The sequence below is a fragment of the Psittacula echo genome (assembly GCF_963264785.1).
Source record: "Psittacula echo genome assembly, chromosome: 1".
NCBI lineage: Eukaryota > Metazoa > Chordata > Aves > Psittaciformes > Psittacidae > Psittacula > Psittacula echo.
Window position 1 is genome coordinate 30,774,873 of NC_137735.1, and position 19,386 is coordinate 30,794,258.

Consider the following 19,386-nt stretch of genomic DNA (forward strand, 5'->3'; position numbering starts at 1 on the left):
TCATAGCCACCCCCACCAACATATCTTACATCCACCTTTGTATATTGCTCTCAAAGAAACTTGGGAACACTAAAAGGCCCACTGAGAAACAATCTGCAGAACAGAATGTGATGAAGTTTGTATATTTGCCAATTTCTGAAAGAAGTGTCAAGCTAGATGGAGAAACATGAAGTTGCCATTTCACATTGAGAAAACTGAAGTTTCTGAACCTAAAGTTCATTGGTTCTCACTCAAGTTACCAAGCTGTTACAAGAAATGATGTTTGCTAAGAGTAGCTTAAGGTAAAGAGACTAGAGCTGAATACTAACAATGAATTAAGAATTCTGGTGAATTTAAGAAATTTGGCCACAGTTTAGCAAAACTAGGAAGAAGTCCTTGCCTGAAAGATTTGAAAAATCCACATCAGATCTGGGCAGGTACTTCTCAGTACAGTAACTCCAACCCCTCCTGTTGAGATTTATGACCATTCTCATGTTAACATACATGCACATCCCATTTATTGTATGGCTATTTTGAGATCACCTATCTTTTGAGACACATTTAGCTTTGTTCTCACGCTTACGTAAAGAACGTGCCTGCATCAGCTTGTCAATCATATGATGAACACAGAAGGCATGATCCCGTAAGTAAGGTGCCCCAACACTAACTTGGGGTAGCCCTTGCTGGCAGGTCCAGGGGTGGTGCCTGGCAAAGCAGATTTCCTTATGTCTTGACAGAAAACATGAGATGTTGACAGTTTTACTGACTGTTGCTCATCATGAGGTAAGACTCAAAGATACTTACTGAAAGGTGTATGCCAACATTCAGGTGGGTTAGAAGGGGTTCTGCCCCCTTCTAACTGCACAAAGTGACAAAATCTGGTCCACAAAACCACTTGAAAAAATTCCAACTTAAAAATCCTTCTAAAAATCTTTTCTCCCCATTCTCTGTTTCATACCATTCCCTATGATGCCAACAATGATCATCTGTGTGGAAGAGTTACTGAAGCGTAGTGCTTACGACCAGTCTTACTGCAGCATGTAACTTCACTTTTTGTAATTTTGTTTTTTTTTTTGTTGTTGCCATTTCTTTTGACTAAAGTTTTCTCTTACATGGTTTACAACTCCAGGAGTAGAACTTCCCTGTGCACACGTCAGTGCAAGCCAATTGGCACTTTACCTGAATTTCTGCCTTATTAAGAACTCATGGTAATGTATAAAACCACCTAGAAACCACATCTTCCAGCAGACTACGGAATACCCAATTTCAAAATTGAAGTTCCTGGCTAGAAAGAAAATCACCACCAGATTATTTCGGTATTTCAAGCCTGGCTACAGGGACTTCTTGTGGTCATGAAAAAAAAAAATCCTGTCACCTGAATTCTTAAGAAGATCATGGTGATACAAAGCTTAAGTTTCTAAGGTTACAACATACTGAAGTGGAGGAATAGGATGTCCTTTCTTCTTCTATTATGCAAATAAAGCTTTCTAGTACTTTATTGGTACAATAAAAGGGAAATTTACCCTAGATAGAAGCCCACATTAAAAATGATCCAGCAGATTCTGGGTTGCCTGTAGTACCCCAAACCTTAAACTCCAGAAGAGAACAAGGCTAGAGCATCTGATTAGCAAGCCTGCTAATACATACAAGTTTCCCGTAACTTCAAAGTTTTGAGAAAAGCAGATTTCATACCTGAAACCACCTTAAGTTAAACAAAGTAGATACAAAAGCAGGACATCAGCAAAAAACCTTGTCTGACCCATAATCAGTCTAAGACAGGTACTATAATCAGAAACAGATTATGTACATACCAGTTATGTCATGAAGTGCTCACAACCTTGATGTAGGTTAAACAGCTGCTTCTGGATTTACTTAACATCCCAGAATAGAAGCAAATGGAAAAGTGATTTTTAGTTTCTGATAAAGTAAAAAATATTACAAACCTTTAGCTTTTATTGAAAATTAAATATATTAGCAAAAGCAAGATTTAAGAAATATTTTACAAATGATTTACATACAAGAAAGCCAGTATCAGACATATTCACAAATATGCAAACCTTTAATTACAAAAGTACCTATTGGCAGCATGATGCTAACCTTGCCACTGCAGTGTGCTCTGCTATTGATATGAGTAAGGCATAGAACTCACATTTGCACCAACTTAATAAGTTCAAATAAAACTTTAAGCTTTTAAATCCTGGATGCACAATCCCCAATACACACACACACGAACACTCTAAGATTTCTTCTTCTAAGCTCTAGAAACTAAGTGCATACTCTGGAAGAACAGCCAGCCTGAAAAGCCCAGTAGAAATGTAACTGGTACTAGCATTTAGTTTTCAGTTTCCTCTTTAACATGTACAGGCCTAGGTATGTAAACCATATTCACAGTTTAAGAATTTTTAGACAGAAGTACCTCTTTTTTTTGCATTTGTTCCTTAAAATTGGCTCTCAGTTCAGCAAACAGTTCATAATGTCACCTGCTTTGTGATGCATACATTTACCAGATAACTTAAAAATCTGTGCCATATTATATTCATGGTCAAGATAATTCAACAAGAGTAGTAATACCCAACAGTGACATTCAATACTATATTTCAAATATTTGTGCAAACAGCAAAAGAACAGTTGTATGAGGCAAACATTTGCAAACCTTTAATACCTCCTCAATGTTGTAAACTTGGACTGTCAGCCTTAAGTCCTGCACTTCCAACAGCTTGAAAAAGTCAGTGGCTAAAATTATCAAGTTTCAAAAAGGTTCTCTTCTACATAGTGCAAATTTTAATGCAGATAATGTGAAAAACGTATCTAGCTGGATTGACTGTGCAATCATCAGTGGTCTTCTCTCTTAGATGAAGAAAGGGTGCATTCAAAGAACCACATGGTTTAGGAAGTTGGGAGGGTGGGGAGAAGAGAGAAAAAGCAGTTCCATTACACTTCTCAAACCAGTGCTAGATGTGCAAAGGCAGCAAAAATTCCAGCTGCTATTACAACCAGAACGGAGTAACTTTTGAGGAAGACTCGTGCAGTTAGTCACTTGGACTGGTCTCTAGAAAAATACGTGAGTATATGTTGGATTTTGATCAGGCGGTCTTTTAAAGACATCATGGAGAGCACTGACAGCTGATATCTGGGATCTACCGGGAGAACAGCTAGAAGCCACCAACACCAAGCAGGACCATTTGGCATTGCCTAAAAATAAAAGATAAGTTGGTTACCCATAACGAACGTAGTGTAAGTTGACTAACACAAAGTCACCAAAAGACAAAGTCATCAATGACAAAGACTAGTTTAAGGTTTGACATTAACTAGAGAATTCCAGATCTATGAGATCAGAAGGGTTTTGAAGAGATCTCTTCTGATCCCTCCCCATCTGAGAAGTTAAATTAAGTTATGCCTAAACTAAGTTTGATAAAGCAGTTCTTTTTAAGACAACAAAGGAAGCTCGTAGCTTCCTTGAGAAAAGATGACTAACTATAGGACAGTCACCTAATAACAAATCTCCCTGACAAAAACTAAATCCACTACCTGTCATGTTGTTCTTCAGGCTTGCATATTCTTGAAGCCTAATGTTTTCATTACAGTTGTCTTTGTTACATTTGGAGGACTCCTCTATCACCTCCCAGTTCCACTCCCTTCTTATTAGTTCCCAGACAGAGCAGGATTACTTAATCAGTTTCTTCTAAATTAATAAAACATACTGTGGAACTCTTTCCTGTGCTTTATTCAATTATCTAGACCAAGCCTTAGATGTGATGCCCAGAATTGGACATAATACTACTCAGCAGAGGTCCTGTCACTACAGAGATTAATTACCTCAAATGACTTGCAAAAATACTGCTGGTAGTGGAACACTCCAGGATGACATTTCCGCTCTTGCATCTGGATCACAGTTGACACATTTGTGTTCTATTATAAACCTCAAGTACATACCCACAGTATTGCTGCCCTGCCAGTTACACTGGTTTTGCACTTATTTCTCTTTCCTGATATGCTATTTTAAATCTCTTTTTTTTAATTAAATTGTTTTAAAATCACTTCTGAATTCATGCACTGGCCTCCACAGCATCTACACTCCTCCCAGATCGGTTAATGTATGTATGTATGTACCAGATGGGTGAGGGACAGGCTAACATCCCACTTCATATACAATTCCACTTTGAAAGCCAAATTTTACATATTTTTAAATATTGCTTTTCTCCAGCCTCCACTCTCTCAGGATCTCACCAACTTTCATTAATTGTTTACAGTAACCATTAAAATAATATTGCTGCAGCTAGTTTCTTAAGGAACATTTGTCAAATCCTAGCAGCTGCAGGAGTGCTAGCAGCTGCATGGCACTAGCTCAGAAAGGAGGAAGGTGTTATTTGTGATTACCTCTTTGCCAAATACTGCAAAGAAACTAAAGGGAAGAAACTAAAGGGTTTTTTCCATTTGAATTCTACCATCTTTGCACAACCCAACAGTTTAAAATGCTACTGGAACTTACAGTGTTCCAAGTTTACTAGATAGATCTCCACAGCAGCATACCACCCTTTCCTGAAAAAACTGTTGAACAGTGACAGAATTGCCTTTTGTTGTTCATCGTAAGAGAAACAAGATGCAAGCCTTATTGCCTTAGAAGTTGGGAATAAAGTGGGGGTTTTCTTTTAATGTTTAGCAGTTTTTAACAGGGTTTTTATTTTTAGAAATAAACACCTAATAATTGGTATTAAATGATGTCTCACCTGTATATTTTCCTCCCTGTCAGGCATTGGCCCAAAGTGCTGAAGAATTTGAGTGCGAAATTTGTTTCTTAAGTTTTGGAACCAACTGCAGGCCTGATTGTAAACAAAATTGTGAAGCTCTCTCAGTTTCTTTAGTTCTTCTTCATCAGCAACCTATAGGAGGAATGTTATGAAGATATCCTTAGAGATAAAGAAACAATTAAGGTGTTTGAGCTAAAATCAAGAAACATTCCATTTCAACTATATTTACATGCATTTCTTGCATTCTCCTAAACCTTGACTGCTAATGACTTAATAGTAAAGAAGTCCCATGATATTTTTAAAAGTTACAGCTTCAAACTATGGCTCAAATAAGCCCCTCCAATTTCTTTGTTCCTTTATTATAACAGAAAATTAAGCTAGCTTCCATTTCTTCAATGTGTCGCCACTGAATCTTCCAGTGGTCTAGAGACCAAAAACTATGAAACAGAGCTCCTAAGACCAAATATAGCAAAAAATCTAGAGTTATTAATACTAATAAGTATTTAGACAGCATTCTGGGTACCTTAACATCTTCCAAATATTCGATGTCTGCTGTGCAATAACCATCTTTCATCCCTCTCCGTAAAACTCTAAATCTTTTTCCACCAACTGTATCAACAACAGACCGTCCATCAGGTAGAAAATGAACATTCCTGATTTGCAGCATGCATCCATGATCTGCAAAACTAGAAAAGTGAACTTGTCAGTAATGCACTTACATACTTCTGGACACTTTTATAATTAAAAAAGAAAAAAAAAAAGTAAGAGATGAGAAGAATTAGGATATAAACCTACCCATTTTGAGAATCACTTATACACATCCCAAACTGTTTAGTTCCAGTTTCCATACTTCTACGAATCATTAGTCGGTATCTTGGCTCAAACACATGCAGAGGGCAAGGCACAGTAGGATATGCCATAGTGCAAACGAACATTGGAACATTCTTGGTCAAGCTTCAAGAGAACATCAAAAGAAATGAGTGTCTTAAAAACCCAAGCAGAGAACTATGCCCAAACAATACATTTTTTTCAGAATGTTTGCAATATTTGAAGTCATAAAGCACTCTTTTCAAATTTCATGATAAGCATACTGTAATACCTTTCATAAGCAATAGAAGACCATACTAAAGTGACTGAACAGCTACGTACTGATTAAAGTATGTACTGGATAGTAAGCCAGCCTCATAGTTGTTTAGTTAGTGAGTATCTAGTCAATACATGAAGGGCTTTGTTTTGGGGACAGGGGTGTTAGTCACTTTTTTTCTTTTTGTCTTAGTTTAAGCCACACAAGCCTTTATGCCCTCAGTCTTCCTGGAACTAGAAAGCTGTAGCAGTTACTACAAGAGTAGCTAGGTCACCATTTAGATTCAACAATGGACTCCAGATCACAAGATGCAACCCAGGGTATAATTTTTAGTTTGCAATATGCCAAAGCAGGCCTAATTGAAAACCACAATATATTTTTCATGCTATTTTATCAACTGTGTACAGTTGACACAAACACGCTGCCATTAAAACATTAGCAAGTATTTAATTTCAATACCTTTCAGACTACAAAACATAATTCTAAATCCATGCTTTCTGCTACATAAATTGCATCTGAGCTGTAGTTTTAAATAGTTTTCCAATATTCATGTCTACAGTACCTGATGCTTTGTATACCTGAAGAACCCTGCTACAGATAAACACCAAGATTACAAAAAAATCCCAACAATTTCTTTTCACCTCATCTATCTTTATGCAACTAACGTCTATCACAAACTGCTTTGAAAGAAATTGAGACTCAGTAGCCAACTGAAGAGGACAATTCCATTAACAGCAGCAAAGCTAAAACTGAAGCTCCACAACAGTGCACAAAGGAAAAGAAACAGAAAGGCAAGCATATTTTGTGGACAGCTTCACATTGCTACCATCAGTGTGATATTCTTTTTATTTCCACAGTAGTTAAGAAACTGTTAATTTTCTGAAACACACATTTAAGACACAAAATTAGCATGTCTTTGTACTTCTTGCATCCATAATATGCCATTATCAATAACCACAAAAATGATAAAACACTTCTAAAAAGGATTTCCATACTAATCTCTCAGGTTTCCTAGATAAAAGACAGCAAGGCTTACTTTGAGTGTTCAGCGGTTTCTTCAGCATGAATTCTTTTTCTCTCATATAATTCATCAGATAAGTATTTCATTATTAATTCCTCCAGCAGCTCTGTGATGCTGTATTTTCTACTTGCAAGGTACTGTAAGTATTTAAAAAATATATTAATATTTCTTTTCATATATATTAAAAGGCTTGAGAAAATTAAGCTTTTATTTAAAACCATGATATATAAAACATGCCATGAATTAAACCCGTGAAAGCTTACAGCTCTGAAGTTCTTTTATTTTATTACTTAGCGCCTAATGGTCCTCTAATATTTGAAAATGAGATTCTTCATTTTAGTTCTTAGCATCTGACAACTCAAGTGTCTAACCCAGTTTGTATTTCTATGCTTTTCAGGAGACAGAACTGATTTCCTAGGCTATACAGACATATAATAAGGAAAGTGTATAAAAATAACAGAGAGGTTTTGCTGAATAGTTACCAAAGTTTACAAACACTCAGGATTTAATTACACCAATAAAGTGGATGGTAACAGAAACACAACACATCTAAGACCCTGGTGCAAACCTAATCAACTTTTATTGACAAAGTCTGTCTCAAGTTTTTCCTTGTTAGTAGCTATCCATAATCCAAGTGAACCCAAGTTCTTCGGTTTACGTGAAACAGCCTTTTAAATGATACAGTATTTGTACTTGTGAGCTTTACTCAGAAACAGTACCTCTTTCAAACTCTCCTTACAGAGCGGACACTGAGGAGAATGATCTAAACACCGCTGCAAGCAACCTTTGCAAAAAGTATGTCCACAAGGGGTTGTCACTGGCTCAAACAATAGCCTGAAACAAAGGTATTATAAGTTAAATCCCATGGCAAGTGTGTATTTTGCTTAAAAAGTCACTGATCAACCTCTTCAATTTTTACAACTACTTATGGATCAGAACAAAGCAGAGGAAAATTAACGCCATGTCTCCTTATTCTACTTTTCCCCCTATACTGCGGTTTATTTCCATTTGGCACTGCACCACTCTTCTTTTTTTTTTTTTTCTGATGAATCTGGACATGTTTCAACACTCCAAACATCCCACTGTACAAAGATTTTGGTCTCACTACATAGAGATTCAGAATGCGTAAAATTAAGTGATTCTTTGAGGAGCTAAGTTGATTTATTAGCAGTATTACCTAGTAGTAACATAACTATAGACAGTTTAGTATACACCAGAAGTTTTAAGGTATTTATTCTGAAAAACAAGACAACTCAATAAGAGCTTTCAAATGCATCAGCTACATTTAAGTAGACTAACATTCTGGAGTATCTGTATCTCCTAGACAAATATGAGGTTCACATGCAATACTTTAAAGCATTAGCTTTCCCAAAATAAGTTAAATAGTTTTACTGACTGAAAAAAAACCCTTAACCCATTTAACCGCAAATCCCCCTACCCTTTTAAGGTTAACAATTAACAATACCAAGTTTAATTTAAAAGGCAACTTGATTAAAATCATGCTGTATTATACAGAATTATAGCAAGTGACACATTTAAATATACATTTAACTTCAGGGATACAGAGACTGAAAATTATTGACGGGTGTCAGAACTCATCACAACTTGTGAGTACCTCAGTTTATATGAGTAATAGGTATGTGGCCAAGCATCTATCACAGAAATACTGAAAAGAGAAGAAAATCTTACCTCATACATAGAGAGCACTCAAAATCTGATACATCAATCAAATCCTCTGGAATTGTTCCAAAAGCCAATGTCAAGTCCCTTTTTGTACTTTCTAAGGAAAAGCAATATAAAATATTCTTTCAAAGAAGGGTACATCACAGTAAATTCTTTGAATTTCAAAGTAAGTGACTGTTTACCTCCTTGCTTTTTGTGCTTGTTTCTTCCATCTTCACATACAACTGTATCCTGTTCTGAGAGGGAGAGCTTTCTTTTTAAAAAAGCACCTTTTTCTTGACCAGAAAGAAGGGGCTCAGAAGACACTCTCTTTAAGCCATCTTCCTTAAGAGCATGGGCAGACTGTGCACGATTTAAGCTTCCACTGACAGGCTCCAGCACATCTGATCCTCCTAAACTCTATAATGGAAAGATGAACTGAACTGTACTTAGAGAGTAACACAAACCTGACTATGCAAGATGTGAACATGAAAAGATATAGAAGCCAAACTGATACCCTCAGTTAGTTCATTAGTTAATTAGAAGACATTGGTAAGTCAACGCAATACTCAAAATTGCTTAGCATTAACAATTTAAAAAAAATCATCTGCTTCAAAGAGAACAAAACCTGTATTTTTTTTGATTTTCAAGTCTCTAATATCAAATCTCAGTACTTTCTAATAAGTAGTTCACTGGAATAAGGAGTCTAATACTCCAAATAAAAATACATTATGCCCAGACCACAATTCTTTCTTCCAATTTAGCCAGTTACAGAAAGTCAGCATTTAGGATAACAAATAAAGAGTATCAGAACATCTGATGTTTGTGTATCAGCTTAAAAGTTATCCTATAGTTCTGGTTACCTGTTCAGGACAAAGCTCTAAGTTGCCAGAAGACTCAGTCACCTCAGAACCAAGTATAAAAGGTTTATTTCGAATATGTGGTAAATTCCAAGCAGGTTCCTTCAGACTCTCTCGTAACTTTTCTGGTGACAGGACATCACACAATGTCTAGAAAACAAACAGCTAAATGTTCATAACAATGAAAAAGGATCTAGATATAGCTTTATTGTAAAATTGCATACACAAGAAGTTACTTTACATGACAGTATCTTTATAAATAAAGCTTTATTTAAGCTAAGAATGAGCAGAAGCCTACATATCTATACAACTAAGAAGAAATTTATCTAGAAATCTTTTCGATTACAAGTGAGTGAGCTCTTCAAATAGAGTTAGACATTATCAGCTCAGTATCAGGCAGCTCTTTCAACATAAATTTTTATTATCAAAGAAAAACTGTTGTGCTTCGGGCATGAAAGTTCAACTTAAAATATTAAACTTGCCCACTTTTCAGTTTCTCTAGATTTTAATTTAGTAATTTCAAAAGCATACGTACTGTTAAGATGGACATGTTAAATGTGTACATTAGGACTATCTCTTCAATGTTGTATGATATATCTTGAAAGGAACTTATCTGCCACTTGAAACTTCTTTTTATGTACTGAAGAGTTTTAGATGCTCAAAGTCTACTACAATGGGAGCTTTATGAAGGAATCAAGTTAGAGACTGCAATCCAGTGTCATAAATAAAATTACCCTTTCCACTTCTAGCTTGGCTGGAAGAAAGTCCTCATCAAGAGCTAAGCACTGTAGAAACAGCTGTAAGGCATCACCTACAAAGCCAGAGTCTTGCAGCACTTTTGCTTTCCAGAAGTAGACCTGAAAAACACATACCATGAAGACATTTCAAAAGAGTATGCAGAACTGCAATATTCATCTTACAGCCATTACAACACAGGTAGAATCAGAATCCTCCATGACAATAATAATGTAGCTTTCCAACAAACTTCAGCTGTGCACAGTGTGGATGATCTCTATGCCTTGCCTAACATACATCCCCTACAGAGCTTGAAAATAGTCATGGGATAGGCTGGTGTTCTGTCTTCTTACAGTTAACTTGTTTTGGCTTACATCAAGGGTTAAAATCCCGACTAGTTTCAGCTGAATCACAAAAGGCCTTACCTTTCCCCTTCTGTGAGCCCTTGGAGGGGAAGAAGAGGGACACAAAATGCAAAGTATTACATGACCTCTTACAACATCTTACAGGATACCACTTTTTGCCCTCTGTTTCATTAAAAGCTTTATGGTTCTAGCTTGGAAGAAGGGTGACTACAAACAAAACAATCCACACGTTACACAACCATGCATCCCTTACATATATCTTAATTTATATTCTTAGCACAGAAAAAAGCACTTTTGGAATTGCTTCCTCCAATTAGATTTTATTTTTGAACACAGCCAGGAAAAAAAAAATCTGTATACTATTTCCTCTGAAAGAAAACAAATTCCTCTTACAGACAGTTTGTTTTCCAACTTTCCTTATCCTCTAAGAACTGTTACAGGAATCCATCAAACCAAGTTCAGTTAAGCAAAGTGAGGTTTCTTTCCAAACATAAAGAAAAAGGCAGACAATACTACCAACACTGAGAGGCACAAAGTAGGATGCAGAACACACGAGATACCAAGACAGCAGCATTCATCTCCCCTTGTGTGGCAAGATCTAGCTGCTCCTGCTCTACTAAGTTCAGACAGCACTGCAATATGCAGTACCTCACAATTCTGAAGGCCACTGACTCCCCAGCTGCCTGCACTACTTACAAAGTTCAGTTCCCACTGAGTTTCTTTGGGCTTTTTGAAGAAAAACTTTCCAAGCTGCACCAGCAGAGTGTACTTATTTAATAAAAATTAACAAACAAACCCCAAACCCTAGCAGTTACAGGTTACAACACCATAAACTATTCCAACTCCAAGTATAGTCATCGAGTCTAACCTGTCGTACTCATCAGTAGCCAGGTTTATGGCTCATTTATGGAATGATTTTAAGATACCTGTTAGCATTTTGCATGTCTTACAAGATAGCATTTAAGGTAGCTGATCTAGCTTCTTAACCTGATGCAAATATAATTTAGAATTAATTAATTTTACAGATAAAACCAGATACTGATAAACGAAGAGTTCATATCAGCTTACCTCTGGCCAATTTGGCATTTTAGAAATAACAAAATTCAGATCTTCTATGGCTGTTTTATGTTCTTGGAGGCCAACATATGACTCAGCTCTGTAAATTCTTAACATCAAGTCACTGGAGTCTGAAGAGAAAAATTAAGTAACACTCTAAATTCAGAAATTTGTAATTTTAAATCAGATATGCTTTCATACTGATATGTCACAATCACACTTTTTTGTACAATATCTTCAAAATTAACGGAGCGCATTCTTTCCCACCCCCTTTCTTTCCCATCCCCTTTCAGTAATAAAGGTGGCAGTAATTCTGGAGTCATGTCTTTCAAGCTAAAGACTGAATTTTACACCCTCTAATGTATCTTGTATCAACGAGAAAAATATTTTAAAAGATCCAGCACTGAGGCTGACAGAATAAAGTACTGCTCAATACTGCTGTGACAACAAAATTTGAAGACTATGTAGACTTTAGCTTTATACCTGTTCAAAGCCACAGAAATCTGGGAAATCACTGTATTTATATTAAAAAGTCAAAACATTACAAAGTTTGCTTTCAAAAGTTCAAGTTTTCCTGTAGACTGTCATTTGCTTTTATAATGCCCAAACCCTTTCAACTATGGTTGAAAATACAGATGCCGCTTGTGCAATGGTACCCCTCTGCTAAGTACCAGAAGTAGGCTTTATCACTATGTGGTATGAGAAGAGACAGCCAACATCAGAAAGCCTTTAACATCAGCTGGCAGCCCTGTTGTAAGCGTACTAGTGGAACTTTAGCAATGGGAAAACATTAGTATGCGTTCAAGTAAAATTCTCATGTCCAACATACAACATTTTGCACTTTTAGTAAAGCAGCTTCTAAATGCGAAACACACCATCTCCGTGCCACTAAAATTATGCTTCTCATAACACAATAGTAGTTGTTGCTTGGAAAAAATACCAGCACACTGATTTGTTCTTGATTTAGTTTTTTTTAAATACACCTGTGTTTTTTCACTGAGTAAATCAAACATTGGTCTACTACAAACAATACTAAAATTAAGTAGCTCTTTAAGTTTGTTTCAATAAGGTTTTCTTGGGAGGGGATCATTTCCACTTGATATTCTATCTTAGTCTATTCTAAATGTCTAGTTTAAATTTTCATAATTCTCAACATCGGCTTGTCTTAGATTTAAAAGCCAGGCTGGTCAATGTTCTCACATATTCCAACATACTGCTTTGTATTTAGATCCACAATGCTACATTATAAAAAGACCTTAATGAAAAAGAAAGACCTAAGAAAATCAAAACTCACAGAAGATTTCACAGCTGAAACTAAAGCTTTTCCAATTTGGGTTGTCTGTCTTTCGAGTCGACAGTTTCCCTTCAAATACAAATATTCCCAAACCCAGTTTGTTCAGTTTATTATACTTTATTTTAGACATAATAAAATGTATTAGCAGAAGTCTGGGAAACTGTCTTTCTCTGACTTAAATACTAATTCTGCAAGCAGAACAATGCTGAAGCCTGCTTTCCTGTGGCTTTGTGTTTTCTGAGTGCTGTAGCCTGGTGCCCTGGTAAGGTGAGAGCTCAGATCAAATGCTTCATACCATTTTTGCTGTTGTATTTGACTCTTTGGCATCCAGCAGAGCTAGTATCAAACCAAATTCTTTCCTTCAGAAGTAGCAGTTAAGCGTGGGTTTTTTTTCTCTGATAGGCTACCTATTTGCACATTATCAGAGGGAGCTCCTCTTTTTCAGACTTTCAAGTGTATAGCATAACCTGAGGAACTCCAAGCCTCTTTTTTTTGGGGGGGGGGGAGGTGAGAAGTAGCTTGAAGATAAAAATGTGAGTTAAACTTTACAGCAGGTGGACATTTTGTCTATTTCTTTTTAAAACAGAAAAGCATGATTCCAATTTAACTAGTACAAAACAGCTAAACCAAGGAGTTGGGTGGGACCCCACCTCTGCTGCTGAACACACACAAAACACTGCCAATCAATGATCAATACACGTAACAAATTAGATCTAAATATTTGCAAGGACAAAGGTGGCCAGTCACAAGTGGTGCTGCCTAGGGCTCATTATGGGGGCCAGCTCTGTTTAATATTCTTATGAATGAGCTGGATGAGGGGATCAAATGCACCCTCAGTAAGTTTGCAGACAACACCAAGCTGGGCAGGAGAGTTGATCTGCTTGAGGACAGGAAGGCTCTACAGACAGATCCGGACAGGCTGGATATATGGTCCAAGGCCAGCTGTATCAGGTTCAACAAGGCAAAGTGCAGGGTCCTACATTTGGCTTAAAATAACCCCATGCAATGCTACAGTCTTGGGGAAGAGTGGCTGGAAGGCTGCTCAGCAGAAAAAGACCTGGGGGTGTTGGTCAACAGCTGCTGAACAGGAGCCAGCTTGTGCCCAGGTGGCCAAGAAGGCCAACAACATCCTGGCCTGTATCAGCAATAGCCTAGCCAGCAGGCAGGGCAGTGATCATCCCCCTGTACTAGGGACTGGTGAGGCCACATCTCGAATCCTGTGTTCAGCGCTGGGCCCCTCACTACAAGAGACATTGAGGTGCTGGAGCACATCAGAAAAAGGCAACAAAGACAGTGAAGGGTCTGGAGCACAAGTCTGATGCGGAACAGCTGAGGGGACTGGGATTGCTTATCCTGAAGAAAAGGAGGCTCAGGAGAGACCTTACTGCTCTCTACAACTACCTGAATTCAGGTTGTAGTGAGGTGGGGGTTGGTCTCTTCTCCCAAGCACAAAACGTGTGGAAATGGTCTCAAGTTGCACTAGGGGAGGTTTAGATTGGATATTAGGAAAAACTTCCCAGAAAGGGCTGTCAACCATTGGAACAGGCTGCCCAAGGAAGTGGCTGAGTCACCTGGAGGTATTTAAGAGACATATATGTGGCACCCTGGAACATAGTTTAGTGGTGGGCTTTGCAGTGCTAGGTTAACAGTTGGACTCCATGACCTTAAAGGTATTTTCCAACCTAAACAACTCTATGATTCTATCTAAATTTGTATGTCAAATTTGGTAACCATAATTTAATTTCTAGGCTGTACAATTGTGTAAACATAATTTTACAATGTTTCAGCACATATTTGCCACCTAAAGGGAAGATGCAAAACTATTTCAAATCCTTAGACAAGAGACTAAGCAGAGCAGGAACACAATTTGTGCTCAAATTTTACATTTGGTAACCCAATATATTGTAAATACAGAAATCACTCACTTATAGCATACACAAAACCAAATTATTTTAATAAGACACCAAGTACTGTAAGTGCAAAATTGTGTGTACAAGGTATTATCACAGTAATAGGGAAGTATACAAAGGTGTACACACAAAACCCCACTCAATATGCATTCTTTTTTATATTACTCCAATACCATCTGCTTCAGGCTACTGCCAACACAAGCATACCAATAAATGGACCATCTCTGCTCTGATCCTGCATGCTTTTTAGATGATTGATTATAAAATATCAAATTCTTCAAAATAAATGCACATCATAATGCAGAGAAACTTTAGGACACAGTATTTGCTAATAATGTACTATAGGGTCACCCCAAGAATCAGGGGTTGGAACACACAACCCATGAGAAGAGGCTACGAGAACTGGGCTTGTTTAGTGGAAAACTATTTCCAAATACCTTGGGAGAACCTAACAGCCTTTCACAATCCAAGAGGAGGCTACCTGGAAGACTCTAGTGCACAGGAGAACAAGAAGAGACAGTGTTATAAAGGGTAACTCAGACTTGAAATCAGGAGAAAATTTTTCACTATGAGGATAATTAATCTTTGAGCAGGTTGCTCAGAGAGGCTGTGGAATCTTCATTCTTATAGGTTTTCATAATCCAGCAGCACAAAAGCTTAGGCAAACTGCTCTGAATTCAACGCTTATTCTGCTTCAACAAGGAGACTGATTGGTCAACAGACCTCCAGAGACCCACTCCAGTAGGAACGAGTCTGTGATTCAGACCAAACTCAAGTGTATTAGCTGTGTGTTTCAGGATACTTGATTAAAGACAAGCTGCACTTGTATTTTAATCAAATGGACTTCATTTAACTGAACTATTTTATTTCAACCTCTGGAAGGAATATATTAACCATATGAATGTTAACATTCCTCACGCTTTTCAAAAGTCACTTTTGCACCATACAAATACTTCCCTTTCAGATGTTTCAAGAAATGTAAGCAAGTTATAAAAAGATGCCATTTCAGTAGAGGCTTCGTGCCAATGTCTTATTTAGGACATCAGATTTACATTGTTAACTATTTGCATTATAAAGAAACAGAGATGAACACTGAGAAAACACTGAAACAGAACATGAATTATTTTAAACATGAATACATTTCTTATGCTACGGCTTTTCCACCTCTAAATGTTTTCAAGATTCAGGTTCTGGAGGAAGATATAAAGTATACCACCAGGTACTAATTAGTGCTCCTCTGGTCTGAAATCACTTGATTGTGAGTTGTTTATAATTGTAAGCTTACAGCTCTAAATTCACATTTAATGTATGTCTGCATTCTGATTCACTAAGTTCTTTAGTATCTTTACCAGAATACTTTGAATATTGATAGTTCTCAGGACTGGAGACAGACGAAATAGTTGTACAAAGGATCTTAAACTGAGCTGCTACCACTTAATTCTAGCACATATACTGAATCTGAGTAATAAAATTTTGGATAAACATCATATCTGGTCACTATTTTCAAATTTTAAAGCCATTTTAAAGTTTAATTTCAAATTTAATTTTAAAAATTTCAGAAGTAGCTTAAAAAAAAAAATCAAAATCCTTTCTCTATAGCTATCCAAATGGTATTGCTAATTCCACAGAAGAATTAATTTTATCTTTTATTCTTTCAAAGCAATCCTGAAATGTGAAACAGGACCTCTGCAAACATCTGTGATCAAGAATGGATTCATCAGTTTGTACCCTAAAGGCCACTGAGTTTTGACTCCATTTCTTTGTGACCTGTATGAGTCAATGCTGTACTTCAGGACACACAACTGCTTCTTTCACTTCCCAGGTTTGAAACAGAGCAGCCACTTTCTCAGGTCACATCCACCCCATATCCTACACTGTGTAAACGCCTTGGCAAACGACATAGAATTGAAGGCCACAACTGAGCCTCTTCAAAATAGGTTGCCAAAAGGCTTATAAAACGTATCTAAGATTTAATCCCACCTACACTAAAACCAGTTTATTATGGAACTAGTTCTAACGTATCTCCCCAGAACAGATCGGAAGGATTAGACTTATGCAAGCTTTTGTTTCTCTCCCCGCTGCAGAAAACTGCACAAAAGTAATACACTTAATCTGTGAAAATATTAATTCCCAAGTTTCTGAACAGAAGCAAAATTATACAAACGCAAACGGAGCCTTACAGGTCACCAGGTGTTACATTCCATTGTCAAATACAAACAACAAAGGAATGTGTCACTGGATCCACCTAGGTGTATCAAACATATAAATTTGATTCCCTCTACAAAGCCTAAACTCTGAAAACCAGGCTGTATCTCAAGCGCTCACGGTACCAGGCATAAGCCTTGCGCCTGATACAGGTCGGTCCAAAAGCGTGGCTCTACCTCCCGCCTTTGCACCCTCTCAAGGCTATATTATAAAACTCCAACCACACCCACCCATGATGTCACTGCCATTACACAACCTGTCCCCCTCCGTGCCTGTCTGCTTATGCAACTGGGCCCGGCCTGCTGGGAATTGTCTTGGTGACACTTAAGACTGAAAATAGGTCTCTCTCAGGAAACAAGGTTAAATACAGCAAGAGAATTTCTCTTGTCTGTGCGCAGCGATTACTAAACACAAGACAAAACAAAGCCCGCAAACTCTTCTGAAAACAAGTCTCACGAAAGCATGCGGGAGGGGATACTAGAAAAAGAAGAACCTGTGTTGCACGTTCCTCCAACACCTCTGAAGCATACCCCACTACCAGGCTTGACGCTCAGTTGAACTCCGAACAGCCTCGCGTCCTACCATCGGTCCCTTCTCCACTCCGCCAGACTACGGAGGGAAGTCCCTTAAATCCTCTCAAACTCGAGGAAACTTCGGATGTTCTTTATAGTCCATTTCGATCACGGACAGCCTCAGCAGGAGAGAGGGGCTGAAGGGCATGAAGCAAACACACACCCGCCTAACCCCACCACACTTTGCGACCCCCCGAGCCAGCCGTGCCTCACCACGGTCCTGCCGGAGCTGGGGCGGGGAACGGGACGGGAGCTCGCGGGACGGGCAGAGGATGAGCCTGCTCCACACAAGCCTTACCTGCTCGTAGGGCCTGACTGGCGGCGCCCAGGGCCTCTCGGAAGCGGCCCTGGAACAGCAGCTCCTCCAGCCGGCGTCCGGTCCTCGCTCTCTCGCACTCGCCCGGGAACCACTTCTCCGCGAGCCGGTTGAGGACGACGCTGGTCCGCAGCGGGGCCGCGGCCGTGCTGGTGCCCCCCGCCGGCAGCAGCCAGTCCCGGCAGCGGCGGCAGCGGGCCCGCAGCTCCCTCCGGAGACAGCGGCGGCAGTAGGTGTGCCCGCACGGGACGGTGACCGGCTCGCTCAGGAACCTGCCGCAGCCGCAGCAGCGCAGCGGCCCCTCGGCCGCGATCCCGCTCTCCGCTGCGGCCCCGTGGCCCCTTCCCCAGCCCAGCCCCTGCCGCAGGCGGTAGTTCAGCACCAAGCACTCCACGAGGGTCCCGAGGCGCTGGGGTCCGGCGAGGGGCCCGAGGCACAGGGGCGCCAGCGACGCGCCCACCACTTCCTTCAGACGGCTCCCGGGCACCAGCCTCTCGCCCAGTCGCGGCGGCAACAGCAACTCTCGCGCTCCATCCGCCTCCTCTCCTGGGGCCCCACTACCGGCTGGCTCCGGCGACATCTCCGAGCCCACGGCCACGGGAGAGAACGCCATCGGCTGGCCGGCTCCGGCGAGGGGGTGTGGCGCTGCTGCTTCGGCCGCCGGGCTCGGGTCCGCGCTGAGGCACTGACGGCGCGGGGCGGGGGAAAGAGGAGGAGGAAGCACAGCACCCCCGTGAGGGGAGGGAAGAGGGGTGGGGGGGTCACGTGCACGCCCCCGCGCGCGCGTCCCGGAGTCACGGTCCCCCCGCCCCGCGAGTAAGGCGGCAGCGCGCGGCCCCCCTTTCAAACCTCTCCGCCGCGCGCCCTCAGCCTTAGGCTTACATAAAACGCCGCGTCAGCTGACCGCCGCGCGGGCTGCCCATTGGCTGCGGGCGGCGGCCCCGGGGGGGGAGGCGGGGCCGCAACATGGAGGGAGGTTACAAAACACCGCTCCACGCGCGCGCCGTACTGGGGCGGGGTTGGCGCCGGGCGGCCGGGGAGCGAGTCACGTGGGGTGAGGAGGGGCGGGTCCGTAAGGGAAGTCTAGGAAGCCTGGGGGGTGCCGTGCCCACTGCGGCCGTTCCCGCCCCGAGGCTCGGCGGAGTGGGAGGGAGCAGCGAGGCCGGCGGGGGAAGGCGGGCGGGGGGGGCGGGTGGTTGGTTGCGGGGCAGAGGGACGGGCCTGCGGAGTCCGGGGTGGCTCCCGGGAGCGGCGCCGCTCTGGTGAGGGCGGCCGCGAGGGTCGGGAGTCAGCGGCGCTGCTGGGGCTGGGGGGCGGGCAGGAAGCGGGGGAAGCAGCCGGGCGCGGAGGGGTGGAGCCGCCAGGGCGGGGTTGCGGGTCTCCAGCGGGTCACTGGGGGGGGGGGGGGGCTGTAGCTGCGCGGCACCGGAGGAGCTGTTGGCCGGTCCTGCGGGGCAGCCCGTACGTGGACGCATGTTCTCTCTCTCCCAGCGGCTGGTGCTCGCACTCCGGCCGCTTGGGCTGGCTCCTTGTCTTTCTCTGTTAAAGAGTTTTAATGGAGGACGCGATAAGGTGAAAG

At 40.8% G+C, this 19,386-nt stretch overlaps 1 protein-coding gene across 1 annotated transcript; it reads right to left on the minus strand.

The window, feature by feature from the left end:
* Positions 1 to 1,813: 1,813 nt before the first annotated feature.
* LONRF1 (LON peptidase N-terminal domain and ring finger 1) lies at positions 1,814 to 18,673 on the minus strand. The gene is made up of 12 exons (XM_080638930.1): positions 17,790 to 18,673; positions 11,523 to 11,641; positions 10,089 to 10,211; positions 9,358 to 9,504; positions 8,698 to 8,914; positions 8,522 to 8,612; positions 7,552 to 7,666; positions 6,848 to 6,969; positions 5,523 to 5,681; positions 5,251 to 5,413; positions 4,707 to 4,859; positions 1,814 to 3,171 (listed from the first exon to the last, which is right to left on the minus strand). The coding sequence occupies exons 1-12, from the start codon at positions 18,418 to 18,420 to the stop codon at positions 3,013 to 3,015; spliced, it is 2,199 nt and encodes a 732-aa protein (XP_080495056.1). The 5' UTR covers positions 18,421 to 18,673; the 3' UTR covers positions 1,814 to 3,012.
* Positions 18,674 to 19,386: the final 713 nt, after the last annotated feature.